Source organism: Sinocyclocheilus anshuiensis, unplaced genomic scaffold (genome assembly GCF_001515605.1).
Source record: "Sinocyclocheilus anshuiensis isolate Anshui unplaced genomic scaffold, SAMN03320099.WGS_v1.1 scaffold128, whole genome shotgun sequence".
Lineage (NCBI taxonomy): Eukaryota > Metazoa > Chordata > Actinopteri > Cypriniformes > Cyprinidae > Sinocyclocheilus > Sinocyclocheilus anshuiensis.
The window spans coordinates 409,402-425,211 of NW_015555710.1; the positions used below are offsets into that span (position 1 = coordinate 409,402).

The following is a 15,810-nucleotide window of genomic DNA, read 5'->3' on the forward strand; positions in this document are numbered from 1 at the left end:
GCTTCCGGGTCATTAAGTCTTTTCAAATTAAGAGTCTCGTTAACCTAAGGAAGCGGTAATCAAAAATCATTTTGATTGTGACTTAAACAGAACAAATGAACGTTCATAGACCGAAATGGTTTATTCTAGTTATTTAAATCTAATTTAATTAGATAACGTAAAATAAATACGGTAAAACTGATTTCTGGGACATTTCATTTGACATAAATGCCACTGAAGCGAAACATTACGTGTGGAGAACGCAGACGTTTCAGAAGCAGCCAATCAGTGACTGAGAGGTCTCGGTGACGTAACATCAAAGGAAAGTATTAGTGGTCCTTCTGACGCAGAAGTAATATCGACAAATTCTAATTAGAAACGTATGAAAGAGACTAACCACCACCAACAAATATTCCCATTCCCATATTTAACGAAAGAAAAACACGTCCTGATGCTATTGTTCGTATTTATTTGTAGTAACCAAAAGTGCATAGATCAAGCCCTTTGTCATAGAGCAGTTTCATTAGAACAGTGTACATACATAGAATTTACATGCCCTGAAATCCACACCAGCACCTTAACTGATCTACCCAGAAATCATTAGTCCAACCAACTGCACCAAGTTGTACAAGACATTCTAACGTTCTCACAGAACTGAAGAGACAGGAAGTTTGAGTAAGTTACACCAAACTTGAAATGGGGCAGATTTACATCCTCTTTTTAGTGTTTTTCTGGAGCTTTGCATTCTGTACACAACTGTAAAGGTTCTACAACTAAGTGCTACCGTTTGAAGATTTGCCTTTAAGCATAACATAAAAGGCAATCTCACTCTTCACAAATATTCCCAAAATTCCTTAGTACCCAATTTATCTTCTTATTTTTTTCTTATTTTGAAAGATTACATTGTTTTTAGATTTTCACCACTGAAATTTGACAGCTACCCATACCATTTGACTAACTGTTTTAGTTAGTATAGCTACATAATGATTCCTGAGCAAATGCAGAAAAACTGAGACCAAAGAATGGCATTCAAGTAGCTATGCTAGCAATTGCTCTAGCGATTTTTATACACAAAGGGTAAATAGATTGTCAAAGTCTTCAGGGTGGAGAGGTCTGCCTTAGATCAGCCACCTCTCGGTGGTCAACAGATCCCAGACCATGACAACATCCACACAGCCATGACGTCAAAAGTGATAAGAGCCAACTGGAATACGCCCATTTCATCATTTCCTCTTGCACAAAAATTTTACTTAAGAAGTGGTCTTGGTCAACCTTAAGTCATTTCAATTGCATCTGTGTTTAGAATGACTCAATGCAGTCAAGGCTCATTCTCCTCCATGGACCAATGACATCATGTCTGTGAAGTCATCATAGCTTTGGAATGTATTGGCTACCACAGAACAAGAAACATTTTCCTCTTCACCTCAGTCTACTCAAAAATAACCCAAATCGTTTGACAACACCCAATTTCTAGGTAACCTTTCCTTTAGATCACAATTCATATTCAGGCTGATCTAGGGCAAATGTCATTATATAGGCCTATATGTCATTTTAACAACTTGTTAAATACCTAATAATGCTTTAGAAGAAAAATATAATAATAAGAAGAAAAAAATTTAAGACAGATATATAAATCCGGGAAAATTTAGACTCCTACAATACAGCACTTTCACCACTAGGGCAACTTTCTCTATTTGCTTCCTCTTTTGAAATGTAACATGTAGAAACACCTTGTTATCCAAGTGGCTGTGTAGATCAGACCCCCTCATCGGACTAAAGAAACTGGAATCTGAAACACGGACAGATGATTAAGGAAACTAATACGTTATATTAGCCACAGTAGCTGATCAGGTGGAAGCTGGATTAAAAAATCAAATCTTTTGAAGTGGAAAAACCTCTAGTCCACAGGAGGTGCTGGTGGTTCTCTGCCATGATTCTAAATGAGAAGAAAAAAAAATTCCATCCAGTGACTACAGGAATTACAATTCAAGGATTAATGTAAATTAACAGTGTTGAGTTGCTACACTTTCTGATTACTGTTATTTCACTGTACTGATCATTTACACACTACCGACCAAACGTTTGGAATAATTAAATAAAGATTTTTTTTAATGTTTTTGAAATAATTATTTTTTGTTGACCAAGGCTGCATTTATTTGATTGAAATACAGTAAAGCAGTACTATTGTGAAATATTATTAAAGTTTTATTTTAATATATTTAAAAATGTCATTCACTCCCTGTGATGGCAAAGCTGAATTCTCAGCAGCTATTCCTCCAGTCTTCAGTATCACATGATCCTTCAGAAGTCATTCTAATATGCAGAGTTGGTCCTCAAGTAATATTTTTACCATTATCAATCTTGAAAACTGTTTTTGCTGCTTAATATTTTTGTGGTAACAGTTAAACAATACCATTTAAGTATTAAATTAAATTAATACTTTTATTCAGCACGAACACATGAAATTCATCAAAAGTGACAGTAAAGACATTTATAATGTTACAAAACATTTGTTTTCCAAATACATGCTGTTCTTTTACATTTTCTATTCATCAAAGAATCTCGAAAAAATGCATCATGATTTCCACAAAAATATTAAGCAGCAAAAACTGTTTTCAACATTGATAAAAATAAGAACTATTAATTAAATTGTAATAATATTTCACTGTATTAATGCTTATCTGTATTTTTAATCAAATAAGCAGTTTTGTAGAGCATAGAGACTTATTTAAAAAAAAAAAAAAGAAGTAATTATTCCAAACTTTTGACCGCTAATGTAAGCGATAACTCACACAGTTTGACCATCATTATATTATCTGTCATGACTTACACCATGGGGACCGGAGGGCTTGCTGCTGGCTGAAGGACCTCTCAAGCTGGCTGGGCGGAACAAGAAGAGCATGAGAGCTAGAACTAGCCATCCCATAATAATCATGGGTAGAGTGATGTCCCCTTCTACCGAGGAGTTGGGGCCTGGCACTGCACACACAAGACTCAAATGTTAGAAAATATAACAGAATATGTGCTATCGTGTGATATGCTTTTGTTTTGGACACACAGACTTACTGTCCTGAAGGCACTCTGTGTCTGTACAGTAGGCCTGGGACTGCCTCAGCTTGGAAATTAATCACAAAGAAAATATTTGATCAAAAAGGCTAATTAAAAAAACATAATCTATGACAACATTGTGTGTGTATGTGGACGTGGGCTGCTACATTACATTAGTTCATAAAACATTAATTGATATCAAATTTAATTTGAAACAATCAGTGTGTGATTTATATATAACAAGTATTATATTTTAAAAAAGCATTATATCTTTCATTTCAAATGCTTGTTCAAAACAATACTTCAAATAGCTGAATCAAATGTTATTCCTGGGCTGATCCAAGTGAACCAAAGCACTAGCGCCATCTACTGGCCATTTATTTAAACTACAAAAGCAGAATTAACCTATAGTGTCATTTTTTCAAGATAAAATAACCACATAAAGATATGTAGTTACATAGTCCACTACAGCTCTTAAAAACTACCATTGGAACATACAAAGATTGGCACACATCCAACTGAAATTAATTTATTGAAATTAAATGGATTTCTACACCATTACAAAACAAACATTTTGGCAATTATTTATTAGAACCATAGCTTCATTAGCCAGTGTGAAATTCATTCAATTATAACTCTTTCTCTCTATTATATATATATTAAAAAAAAATCCCGACAATACTATTCCAAAGGAATCACAAGAAATATACACAATAATGTTATTTGGACAAAACTAAGTAAATGGAGGTTAAGTCAATTTCAGGGCAAAATCAATTTTGTTCAAGGTTGTTTACAATAATACTGAAATGATTAAACTTCTGTTTTATGTTCATTTATAAATGCACATGATCAATAAGTAAAAATAAAATGCAAAAGATCAATTTCTATTTGCACTTCTGGAATAAGCAAATGCAAGCTGTATTATATATTATATAAGTTATGTATATAATAATATTTGAAATGCTGATCTGGAAAAGAGAGAGAAAAGGAGATGAAGAACTCACCAGGCTGATGAGTCTCCTCATGGCATGTTCATGAGAGCAGATGCACTCACAGAGGTCAAAACCTCCCTCTGCCATCCTCTCCTGAATAAGACAGAGGATTCACAAACATTACAAAAAATGTATGAAAATTACAAACACTAATAATATTCAATTATTTTAAACACACACAGAGACTCAAAAACTGAATGGGTGTGGTGAGTTATAATGGCTTCACATGTGAAGGATGTCAGCATGACTCACATTTGAAATCCAAATAAGCACAAAGCTGTGGTTGGCTTCTTTAAATAGGTTACCTAATGGACTGACAATGTTGTAAAGTTAACAATCTAGACTAAGAACTGCTACTCCTCTCCCAAGCTTCATCTAATGCAGTGGGGTTTTTTTTAATTCGTTAAAGTTTGTGGATAAAAAAAGTTTGAGTACTTTATGAACCATGACATAAACTGTAAATAAATAAATAAATATATTTCAACCTCATATTGACCCACGTCACACGAAGAATTGACAATTTAATGACAAATACGTTGGAGTAAAAATTTCTTTCCAAGTTTTAATTTATATTACACAAATTGAAAATTCCCATATGCGAATTACACAGTAAATTAACATGAGTAAAATTGTAATTATTGCATTAGTATGTTTCAGTGAGATGCTGTGATGGTTGTCAGTCTGAACTGCACGTTCCCGTTAAAGGGGTCATATGATGCTGCTAAAAAGAACATTATTTTGTGTATTTGGTGTAATGAAATGTGTTTATGCCGTAGGTATGTGGGGAGTGTTCGAACAAGCCGTTTTAGGTAGGTGTGGCTGACTCTTAATTTTTATAAAGAATATCTCTTTGGATTTGAGACTTTAGTCTTTGCAAATTTACAGATCTTCTTTATGCACCAAGAGCTTGTAACACTCCAAAGAGAAAGGAAACATTGAAATTGCATCATACGACCCCTTTAAATCAACTTCGAGCGACTGAAGTGTGTAGCCTACGCATTAATTCCTAAATCCAATACTGCAGTAAAAAAATCGCATTCCTAAACATTTGTTTGCCACAGTAATTAGGTCCAACATCATCTACACATAGTAGCCTAATGCTTTCAAAACCGCACTGTTTTGTTCCGTGTGTTTAAATAACTGAAACTATTTAGCATTTTAGGCATGACTGAATCTCGGAAACTGTAAACAAATGAAAGGAAACCCAAATCTGGTTTGCTGGAACAAGGAAGTTTACTCACAAACAGTGAATTACCACACTCATTTTCCACAAAATAATGCGAACGCTTGATAGACCTTTGATGCAAATGTCTTGTTCTATCAGTTGGCTAGGTTTTTCGTAACTTGGTTCTGTTTTGTTTGCTTCCTCTTCGACTCAACCGGCTGACTTCAAAAACATGTCTATTTGAACACGAAAAACTTATAAACCCACTCATAAACACACAAAATGTATATTAAGCAATAGTCTATACAATAAACAAATAATAAAAAGTAATGTTTTCCCATCGTGAGATGCCGAAAATAGGCTATTCTTGCTTAAAGCATTTTGCAGTGTTATTTGGGATATTAGCGTCTTCAAAGTGTATTTATTCCGTTAAGCAGTGTAAATGTTTTAGCCTAATAGAGACAGCATTTAAAAAAAAACTAACAAAAAAAAATACATGAATAAGATTTTTACCCAAGTGCAAAACAAACCAGATTTGGATAGACAGATGTCTTACCGATGACTTCGACAACTCACTCGAAGAGATTTAAAACCATTCGCTTCAAACCAGGAGGACCGAAATGTGAATATTGACCCCTGAGAGTCTCCGCCAGCTCAGGCCAAATCCAGTGCAAATGCTCGCTTGTGTACACTGGTGTTTGGCAATGGGCCCCAGCTCCAGCTGATGTTCCGTCTGTGTTTTGATAAGGATCAGGGAAGCAAAAATTAGGAATGTTACTATAACGAAGGCTCGGTTCATGGATGGTAAAGAGCTTGCGCTGGCGTTGATTTGTAACTGTCCTGAGGCGTCCAATTGCGCAGCCTAATTATTATTCATGAGGTAAGTCTTCATCGCGTCAACGTCTACATTTCAGCCAATCAGCAAGGCGAACTGGACGAACATAACACTAATATATTAATATACAGAAGGGAAGCCTTTGCCATAGTAGGATCGGTACATTGATGTGGTGGAACTACCAGATGAGAGCCACGTCGCTACAGGACGTGAAATGTCGCATGTTTTGGTAAACACTGAAATGGCGTTACATTACTCATCGTTCGCAAAGCGTACCATCTATTCATTGGATATCGGCATTTTGCTGGCTGAGTGTAAATAATGAAATGTATATTTGCAGTTCACATCACTGCTAGTCGCAGGAGTGTGTCTGTGTGCTCTTAATCTAAGAAAATGCAAACTCATCATCGTCACTCAGCCCCATCTAAACTGCAAAGGGTTGTGCACATAGAAATGAACAGCAACTTTGGAAAATATTTTGAAAAATAATGAAGGCTACACTAACATGAAATGAAGACTCATCTCAGTAGCCTAATGAGTCTTACCAGAATTTAGGATAAAATTATTGAAATAATGTTGTATTAACAGTGAAAACCCGCCAATAATCATGGCTTATGTAGTGTTAGTGATAGTAAAAGTAAATAGTCTATTTATGTGCATAATTTCTGAATTTCTGGTCCTATTCCCCCAACCACAAGGCAATGGTGGCATCAGAAATACTTGTAATTCTGCTTTGCTGCAAGTACATAATTGTGTTAGAAACAATAGCTTGCAAACTTTCACTGAATCAATACAGAATACAATCTGAAGTGACACCGATTATATACTGTATATTTTAAATGTTTTTACATATTTTAAATGTGTTGAATTATTATTTCAAGTTTTTTTTTACAGTTTAGCAATTATATTACTGTCTATTATTGTAATATTGTGTTTGCATTTTTAAACTATTTATAGTAGTATTATGCCTTCAATTTAAATATTAAATGTGCATATCCAGGAAAATAATGTTCTTATTTAATAAAAGATGCTTTATTTTACATGGTGTGACTCCACTTTATGGAAGCCACATTGACACGGTCACATAACCAGCTGAATACTGAAAAAATATTGAAAATTAATCATGGCTGATTGCAAATAAAGCATTTCTATTGAACTGCATTCTGTGGAAGGGAAAGGAAAGCTTTGGGGAAATCAGAAATTGTGTGTATATGTCCTAAATGCATCTAACATCCCAAAGAAAACGTTGCATTTTGTAAAAACTGAAAGTAAACTTAGTTCTTGTGAGTTATTTGTGACTTGCTAAATGTGCTGGGATTATGAGAAATTCATACTAAATTTCCCCTTTAAATACAAATTAAAACTCTTTTGGTATACAGTGGGATCATGCAATGGCAAACTACTTAATTTTGTAGAGTGAATTTGCACTTGCTATTTACTTTAATGTCACCCCAACACATCAGAACAACAAATGACATGTCTTATAATATTGACATGTTATTATTATTATTATTATTTAAAAAGAGAAAAATACATATAATGCTACATGCATGCAACTACTTTTAATGTGCATTGCATCAAAACAATCTTTACTGTCTGCTTTTCATAACCCGAGAGAGCTTACTTGTTACTTAGATGAGTGATATCTTGGTGTGTGAGTGGATGATTAAAGTGAGAGAGTGAATAAGTGATTGAGCAATAGAGAGAAGGACCTATACAATTATAGACTAGTCTTATAGGTTCATATGCCTGCACTCCAGACAGTTCTGGCAGGCTGCATTTTTTTTTTTTAAACCAAGACAAGTTTATTTGATTTATTGTATAATGCTTTCTGGAAACTGCTATACAACTCTCCCTCTTGTAATGCATTGTTTGACAGACCAAATCCATGATGAATATATTATGAATAATTTTTCTAAAATGCTTTGCAAACAATAACTATTTACTTTAAAACCAGTCATTTCACAATGAGCTTAATCTCTCAAAATGCAGTATGTTTGGCAGAAGTTTGTATAAAAAGTATTAAGAGTAAGAGTAATACTGGCCTTTGGATGCTAATTAATAATAATTCCTAAGAAACATTTATGTTGTACATACAGTCCAGTGTCTTATTACCATTCTATGGTTTTATTATAGAGGGGCAATTACAGTCTTCTTCACCTGTTAAAACATTCACAAATATAAACATGATATGCTTTTAAAGCAAAGTATAATATAGGTATCATATACAAATCAATACAAATATTCATGTTAAGTGAGAATTCTTCTTGCTTAGAATAAGTTTTTGATTTTGGATGTCAAAATAAAATCCACGATACACTTATATGGTTTCAGCCAGAGTGTATATATAAAATATAAAAATATAATCCATTATGTGCACTACTGTTTAAACATTTGGGGTTGGTAAGAAAGATTTTTTTAATGTTATTGGAAGGTTTTATGGTCACCAAGCTATACTGTGTTTTATTTGATCTAAAACAGTAAAAATAGAAATGCCATGAAAAAATTATACAATTTGTCTTCTACTTTAATATATTTGTGTAAATTTTTTTTAATTAGTTCCTGTGATGACAAAAAATGTTCAGCAGCCATTACTCCAGTTTTCAGTGTCACATGATTCTTCTGAAATCTAATAATATGCTTCAGAAATTCTAATATGCTATTTTGGTGCTCAATAAACAATACTTACTATTATCAATGCTGAAAACAGCTGTGATGCTCAATGTTGTTGTTGAAACCGTGATGCATTTTCCCCCAGGATTCTTTGATGAAAAGTTGGAAAAGAAAAAAAAAACTGCTTGTTTGCAGTCACTTTTCAATTTAATTAATTATTGCAGAATAAAAATAGTCATTTCAAGTAAATAAATAAACTCAACTTTTCGAATGGTTGTGTAATTAAACAGATAATTGTACATTGTGGGTTATATTCTAAAAGTTTAATTTATATTTCATATAACTCGTTTATGCCTATTTACTATTGACTTGTTAATTACAAATATTATAGGCCTAACATCTTAGCAAAAACAGTGCAGAGGTGAGGATGGACACTTGGACGTATGTGATTTGGACGTGGGAGTGAAACATATGTATAAGCTGTAGAAGCACGATATCATGTGACAGCACCACGCCATATGGGACTGATACTAGATCTGGATGCATTCTGGATCTGTCAAGAGCTCTGCTTTTCTGCTGCGTAATATCACTACCCGCTTCAACAAAGAGGACAAACGCAGTGTTCTAGTGTAGTGTTTGAGTTTTCCAGACTCTCATTGTGCTCGCCAGTGTTTGTACTGGAGCTCAGTGAACTGTTTTAGGAGAGAGAAAGAGAGAGAGAGAGAGAGCGAGCGGGGTGTGAAAGTGAAGCACTATCAGTCTTTGCGGACTGGAGGCTCAAAAACAGCGGAAGAGAGAAAGAGAGGGAGTGATAGAGAGAGGAATCAATCAGCCATGGCAAATATCGCTGTGCAGAGGATCAAGCGAGAGTTCAAAGAAGTGCTGAAAAGCGAAGAGGTTTGCAAAACGTTACTTTACTCTATTTTCCTGCCCGTTAAGAGCAAACAAAAGGACTTTTGGGGAAAACGTCCAGAAGCCAGTGAGCTAGCTTAGCCTGCTACGCTAATGTTAGCATGAACTGTCATATGATGTGTCCTTTATATACGGAAGTCTTACATCTGACAAATGTGTTTCCTTTGATATTTTAAGACGAAAGCCTTGACCGAAATGTGAAAACCATGTATGGACATATCAAAGTACCACTAGATTCTTGACTGCACACGCCGTTCTTTAGCTATTAAGCTAACTTGCTATTTGACATAGCCTGCTAGCTGCTTCACTAACTCTTCTTTAGTGTGTTCTAATATTAGCACTCGTGTTTGTCGCCTATTAACGTATTCTTCCTCTTTTTTTAAAAATACTTTTTTACTGGCCGTGTCCAGACATGTTTGCTGTGTTAGTTAGTGTCAGTTAGCAGGACTGCTAGACTGTTTAAGTAGTTTTCAGTAGTGCAGCACCATGGTTGTTTCAAAATCCATTGAGTTGCCTACCTAGACAACATTTTAGGGAACCACAGGCCCCTTTCATGCTGTCTACGTAGGCTGCTCATTGGTTTGAAACAGTCCCATCACTTAATTGGTCACTTCTTTGTTCTGGGCAGCTGAAGTAAAGAAACAATCTTGTTTGACTAACTAAAGGCTTGTTTCTGCCGTTTTGTCCTGATCCCAGTTATATTAAATGCACAAAGGTTAACTGGGTTAATAATCCTTTTTCCTGTTTCTATTTTTGTTCTACTTTATAACAGACAAGTAAAAATCAAATAAAAGTAGATCTGGTGGATGAAAACTTCACAGAGTTAAAGGGAGAAATAGCAGGACCACCAGACACACCGTATGAAGGTAGTGAGGCTATTTTCATCAGTCTTCTCTATTGCTGACATGATGTTTGCAGATACATTAATGTTCTGGTTAAGATTATAATTTACAAGTTTTTTTTCACCATAGGGGGCAGATACCAGCTAGAAATCAAGATACCTGAAACATATCCGTTTAATCCACCCAAGGTAATATTTTACATCTTTATTTGATGTTTTAGTAATATTAGTGATTGCAGTTAATATTTAAGGTAAAATCAATCTGAAGTGTTTATAAGTAAATCAGGATTTTCAATAGCAGACTTGATATTACCTATCAGGAATTGATTAGGTTTTTAATAGTGGGTCTTGCATTTCTTAATGGAGCCAGGTGATCAAAGACACAAAACTATGTTCACTTAATGAAAAATATAAAAAACAAAGAACTTACCAACTTACACTTGCTAAATTGTTAGCACCATTTGAAATCTGTAGAGGGAGTAGAATTGTTCAGTTCCCCTGCTGGATTAAACACATTTTTATTAAATAAAGTACAACTTAAATTCTGTCCCAGTGGATATATGAACAGGAGCAGGATCTCATTTGGTTACAATTAAGTGATTTTACTGACCTGAATATAGGCTGCAATACTCTACACAACTTTTGCCCAGATTTTAAGGTTTAAAGTCTGGAGAAGTCAAAGCTAGTTGCTTAAAATCAGAACCAGTCTGCAGATTTTGACCAGTCGGAGTTGGCAGATTTCACAGACGAATGTGTAGTGTATGATGGACTATGATTCCATCTATTTGCAAGATACAGTATCAAACATATTTGATATTTTGAAATATTATAAAAACACATTGTTTCCGTTTGTCATGTCTACTTGCAACAAGGCACATGTTTGAGTGAATTTTTGTTTGTAACAACTTGAACGTCTGTTAGTGTGTGATTAGCAGTCCTTTAGTGTGTGAGGCAGTTTCTCTCCGTTATCCTTTACAAAAGTTGGCAAGTGTACGATGACTAGTGTTTTAAAGTCTTTTCAGTTGTGTAGTGTATTCCATCCTGAACTGGACCAACACTTGACTTGATTAACAAAGCAGTGAAGAACTATTTTCTGTGGTAACTGAACCTAATCAAGCAGTAACAAACTACTACTGTGTCTAACATTATCTAAAAATACCTGCATGTGCTAAATTTGACTGTAAACATAGAGATAACAACAGAAACTTGTAATAAAAATGTAATAATCGTAAATTACTGAAGATTTTAAATTTTACTTGAACTACTTGGAGACATGAAGACTGTGTGCAGAAAATAAAACTGCACAGAAAAATTTCAGATAAATTAAATGTTTATTTACCAATGAAAAGATTAAAGACTAAAGGGGGGGAAATGTCATATCAGGGTTAGAGCCCTGCATTTCAGCCCGGGCCCGACGGGCCTGACTTCTATATGCCCTTAGTGCCGGGCATCGGGCCAATTTTCACGTCATAGTTCAGACGCGGGCCGGGCCTCGGGCCTGTTTTAGGCTTCTCTTTATTTTTTATATTTTAAACATCCATCAATTAGTGATAAAAAAAAAAATTGCCGCATTGGTGGAAACAGCACGAGACCGTGCTACTGTCAAAAGCGGCTCGACGGTGTTTAGTGTCCCGCAGCAGCAGCGAGTGCCGTCAGCGCAGCTGGAAGAGTTCCGCGTTCAAATGCACGCAATAGGCTAAAGCTTGCCACAAAGCCCCAGCAAAAGTAATTACCATGAATGTGTCAGGGGGAAATAGTAAGGAGATATTTGAATTATTTACTAATAAACTAGTTTTTGATTTGTTTTATTTCGTTAAGTAGTAATTTAAAGCTTTCTGTGAGGCATGTATTCACTGAGTTTCGGTTCGTTTTTGTGAAGCGCTCCTGTTCAAGACCGAGACGGCAGAAAGCGCACCATGTTTGTTTTCTTTATTTTATAAAAGCACAATGTTTTGTTGATATTGTTAGTGCGCACAAATAAAAGTAGACCCTTTACAGTTCCGAATAATGTATTACTCTCACTTTTGAGCAAAAATGACGGCATATTTTAAGTTGTTTCCACTGTAAAAAAAATGTCCTGCAAAGCACACTTTAGCTTCCACTCTCCACACAAACGATTGGATACAGTGCACATTTATCTAGGTTTAATGTTTAAACATTGTTATATGCTTGAACTGTTTTATATCTATAGAGTCGTGATGATTTGAGAAGGCTAAATTGATAAAACATAGGCTATGATCAGCTCACTGTCTGCCACTGGCCACTTGGTCATTACTTTAAAAAACAAAAACTTATATTAAATGAACAAAAAATGCTCCAAACGTTTTTCTGAATTAACTTAACTTAAAAACGAAACGAAATATAATCACTCACTTTGCCATTACATACAAAACTGAACTATTTTAATAGCTGAAACAGTAGTATAAGCTGTTTTGGGAGAAGGGGGAAAACAAAGACGGGCTCGGGATGGTAATTCTGATAAGCTTACGGACACGGGGCGGGCCAGGGCCTGAGCGTCTCGGGCTAGGGCCTAATTTTGAGGCCCGTGCAGAGTTCTAATCAGGGTAATAATTCAAGCTCATTTGTTTTGTTTTATGCAAGAGTTTTTTTTGCAGGTATGGTCAATTATGATTTAATGTTGATTTGATTTGAAATATCATAGGACTTTGAAGTTAAAATATATTTTTCCTACATGTTTTTCAGGTGCGGTTTATTACTAAGATCTGGCATCCCAATATAAGTTCAGTTACTGGGGCAATATGTTTGGACATTTTAAAAGACCAGTGGTGAGTGCTTATAATTAATGATCACGACAGGTGTAGTTTACTGTCATCAATGTGTTTCACACAGTTTTATTTCCCCAATTACTGTTGTACTTTCTCTTTCCTGTTCCCTTTTCTATACTCTTTCTTCATCTCCTCTGTATTCTGTCTTCACTTCCTGTGCACAGGGCTGCTGCTATGACTCTGCGAACAGTTCTGCTCTCACTACAGGCTCTGTTAGCTGCAGCAGAGCCAGATGATCCTCAAGACGCTGTGGTAGCCAATCAGGTACACATGCGTGTCTGAATGAGAACGTACAATAACAAAGCATTGCAAACCTTTCAACTACATTACTGTTGTTGTTTTTTGCAGTATAAGCAGAATCCAGAAATGTTCAAACAAACCGCTCGTCTCTGGTCTCACGTTTACGCTGGCGCTCCCGTGTCCAGTCCCGAGTACACACGCAAAATAGACAAACTTTGTGCAATGGGCTTTGACAAAGTAAGTACTGAAAGTGGACAGCTGCTATTGTGGTTAAAAATTCAGATGCACAGACTACAGCTGGGGTTTGCAACCTTAGGGACATGGGACACTATTGGCATGTGTTGCCTTGAACTTTCAACACATTACTTGATATAAATAAGAAATGACCACTGTCAGTGAGGTTTTAAACTTGTCATATATGATCTTTAACGATCAATACAATGATAGTGGCTTGTGAATTGCAAATTTAATTACATTTTTTGAAATTTTTTAAAGGGCGTCCCTCTTGAATTGATTTTTTGAGGTGTACTAGAATAGGTTTTTATGCTTGATTGTTCCAAAAAAAAAAAAAAAAAATAGACATTATTTTTGACATTTCACTTTATTGCAGCACCTCTTTTCTCGGTCTGTCTTGAACGTTCTCTGTATTTCATTTTTGGGCGAAAACCTCCTTCCGAAAACCTGTGCAATCACAAATAAAGGGTTTTGGAACAGGGTTTGGAAAATGGAAACAGTAATATCTATGCATTTTTATGCCTGAGTCCTCTTTACAAACAACTCAAAAACTAAAAATTCAGACCTTTTAAAGCGATTTTTGAAAAAGAAAAAAAACTATAGGACGTGGACCATCAGTTGTTAATTGAATGGTGGCAGATCTTAAAGTGAGTGTGCATTCAATTGCCAGGTTTTCTTTTGTTCATTTTCAAATAACTTTAAAATCTAAATCAAATGTTACTTTAGTAATTGTGTCTTTTTGTTTACAAACCAACATGTTTTGTTCAAGGGTAATCACATATGCCTGCCAGCCACAGTGGTACTTGCCAAAAAGTACCAAGTTATTAATGAACAAAAACAGAATAAAAATCACTTTTTGACACTTATGTCAAAAAGGTTGCCGACCCCTAGACAGTCTGTGACGTATATACTCAGACATGTATTACACAATGAAATTGAATCCCTATTTTTAGGTAAATGTTTTCACGTATAGAAAATACACTATGGTTTGGGGTTGGTAAGATGTTTTGCTTGTGTATGCTTAAAAAAAAAATTTATCTTATGCTCACCAAAGCTGCATTTATTTGATCAAAAATAGAAACCGTAATAGTGAAAAAAGAATTACAATTTAAAAGAACTGTTTTCTATTTTAATATAGAAAGCTGAGTTTTCTGCAACCACTAGTCCAGTCTTCCATGATCCTTTAGTAATCATTCTAATATGCTGATTTGGTGCTCAAATAATCAGTATTGAAAAGGGTTGTGCTGCTTAAAATGATTATAGCATTTATTTAATCTAAAAATCTTTTGTAACATTAAAAGTGCCTTTACTGTCAATTTAATGCATCCTCGCTAAATAAAAGTATAAACGATACAATAACCAATCCCAAACCTTTGAATGGTAGTATAAAAATATGCAGAATACCGTTTAGTAGGCACTGTTGAAAGGATAATGAAATAATCCTTCAAATAAATTTGAGTTCAGTTTAATTGATTTGTGGAGTAGCACTTTGTTATATTGAATGAGCAAAAATGTTCTGTTTTGTCAGGATGGCTGTCATTTAACTGTTTTCAGTGTGATATTTAGTCAAATTAGTGAACTGTTAGCGTCATCTAAGAAGCAATTCAGCAAATCTACTGTTGCTTACAAATGTTATATTCTGTTATACGTTATATGTCTTTGTCTCTCTCAAACAGAATGCAGTAATAGTAGCCTTGTCCTCGAAATCATGGGACGTGGAGACAGCGACAGAGCTGCTACTAAGCAACTGATCATCCAGTTCTCTTCATCAGGCCATGTTTTCCTCAAACCCCTCCACTCCCACCCAACCAACCATGCACACACACATGCATCACCCGTCTTGGTTTGTGTTCAGATTGAATGTTTGGGTAAGAGACAGCGAGACCTCGGAGTCATCTTCTGTCTCTCTTAGCAAATGTTCACATCCCTTGCTTCCCAACATTTTCACTCCCAGTTTTTGCCTTGCTACAATAATTTTTCCTCTAAAATTTAGCCTGTCACTTCCCTTTTAAAGAAACCCAAAAAAGACAAAGCCCCTATCCCTGTCATTTCATGCGAAAAGAAACACCCACTTGCATCTGTGAGACAATGTTAGAACATGTAAATTAGTATATTTAAGGTTGTGTACATTTAAAAGGCAAAATAGCAGGAATGTTATTTTTTTT

General features: G+C 35.1%; 2 protein-coding genes across 2 annotated transcripts; one reads left to right on the plus strand and one right to left on the minus strand.

Annotated features, from left to right (window-relative positions):
- Window positions 1-431: 431 nt before the first annotated feature.
- Window positions 432-6,031, minus strand: smim14 (small integral membrane protein 14). Its single transcript, XM_016464939.1, has 6 exons — window positions 5,741-6,031; window positions 4,032-4,112; window positions 3,046-3,094; window positions 2,810-2,958; window positions 1,875-1,915; window positions 432-1,768 (listed from the first exon to the last, which is right to left on the minus strand). Exons 2-5 carry the CDS (start codon window positions 4,104-4,106, stop codon window positions 1,877-1,879), a joined length of 312 nt encoding a protein of 103 aa, XP_016320425.1. The 5' UTR covers window positions 4,107-4,112; window positions 5,741-6,031; the 3' UTR covers window positions 432-1,768; window positions 1,875-1,876.
- Window positions 6,032-9,156: 3,125 nt separating this feature from the next.
- On the plus strand, window positions 9,157-15,804 carry ube2kb (ubiquitin-conjugating enzyme E2Kb (UBC1 homolog, yeast)). Its single transcript, XM_016464914.1, has 7 exons — window positions 9,157-9,529; window positions 10,317-10,410; window positions 10,516-10,574; window positions 13,089-13,171; window positions 13,336-13,435; window positions 13,520-13,648; window positions 15,322-15,804. The coding sequence occupies exons 1-7, from the start codon at window positions 9,467-9,469 to the stop codon at window positions 15,394-15,396; spliced, it is 603 nt and encodes a 200-aa protein (XP_016320400.1). The 5' UTR covers window positions 9,157-9,466; the 3' UTR covers window positions 15,397-15,804.
- Window positions 15,805-15,810: the final 6 nt, after the last annotated feature.

Excerpts from the sequence above, each read along its gene's own strand:
- smim14 (XM_016464939.1), bottom strand. The coding sequence starts at position 4,106 with ATGGCAGAGGGAGGTTTTGACCTCTGTGAGTGCATCTGCTCTCATGAA. Across the intron at positions 2,959-3,045 it reads CACAGAGTGCCTTCAGGACA|TGCCAGGCCCCAACTCCTCG; the intron begins GTAAGTCTGTGT and ends TTGTGTGTGCAG. Across the intron at positions 1,916-2,809 it reads AGCCCTCCGGTCCCCATGGT|AATCATGGCAGAGAACCACC; the intron begins GTAAGTCATGAC and ends CTTCTCATTTAG.
- ube2kb (XM_016464914.1), top strand. The coding sequence starts at position 9,467 with ATGGCAAATATCGCTGTGCAGAGGATCAAGCGAGAGTTCAAAGAAGTG. Across the intron at positions 10,411-10,515 it reads ACCAGACACACCGTATGAAG|GGGGCAGATACCAGCTAGAA; the intron begins GTAGTGAGGCTA and ends TTTTCACCATAG. Across the intron at positions 13,172-13,335 it reads GACATTTTAAAAGACCAGTG|GGCTGCTGCTATGACTCTGC; the intron begins GTGAGTGCTTAT and ends TCCTGTGCACAG.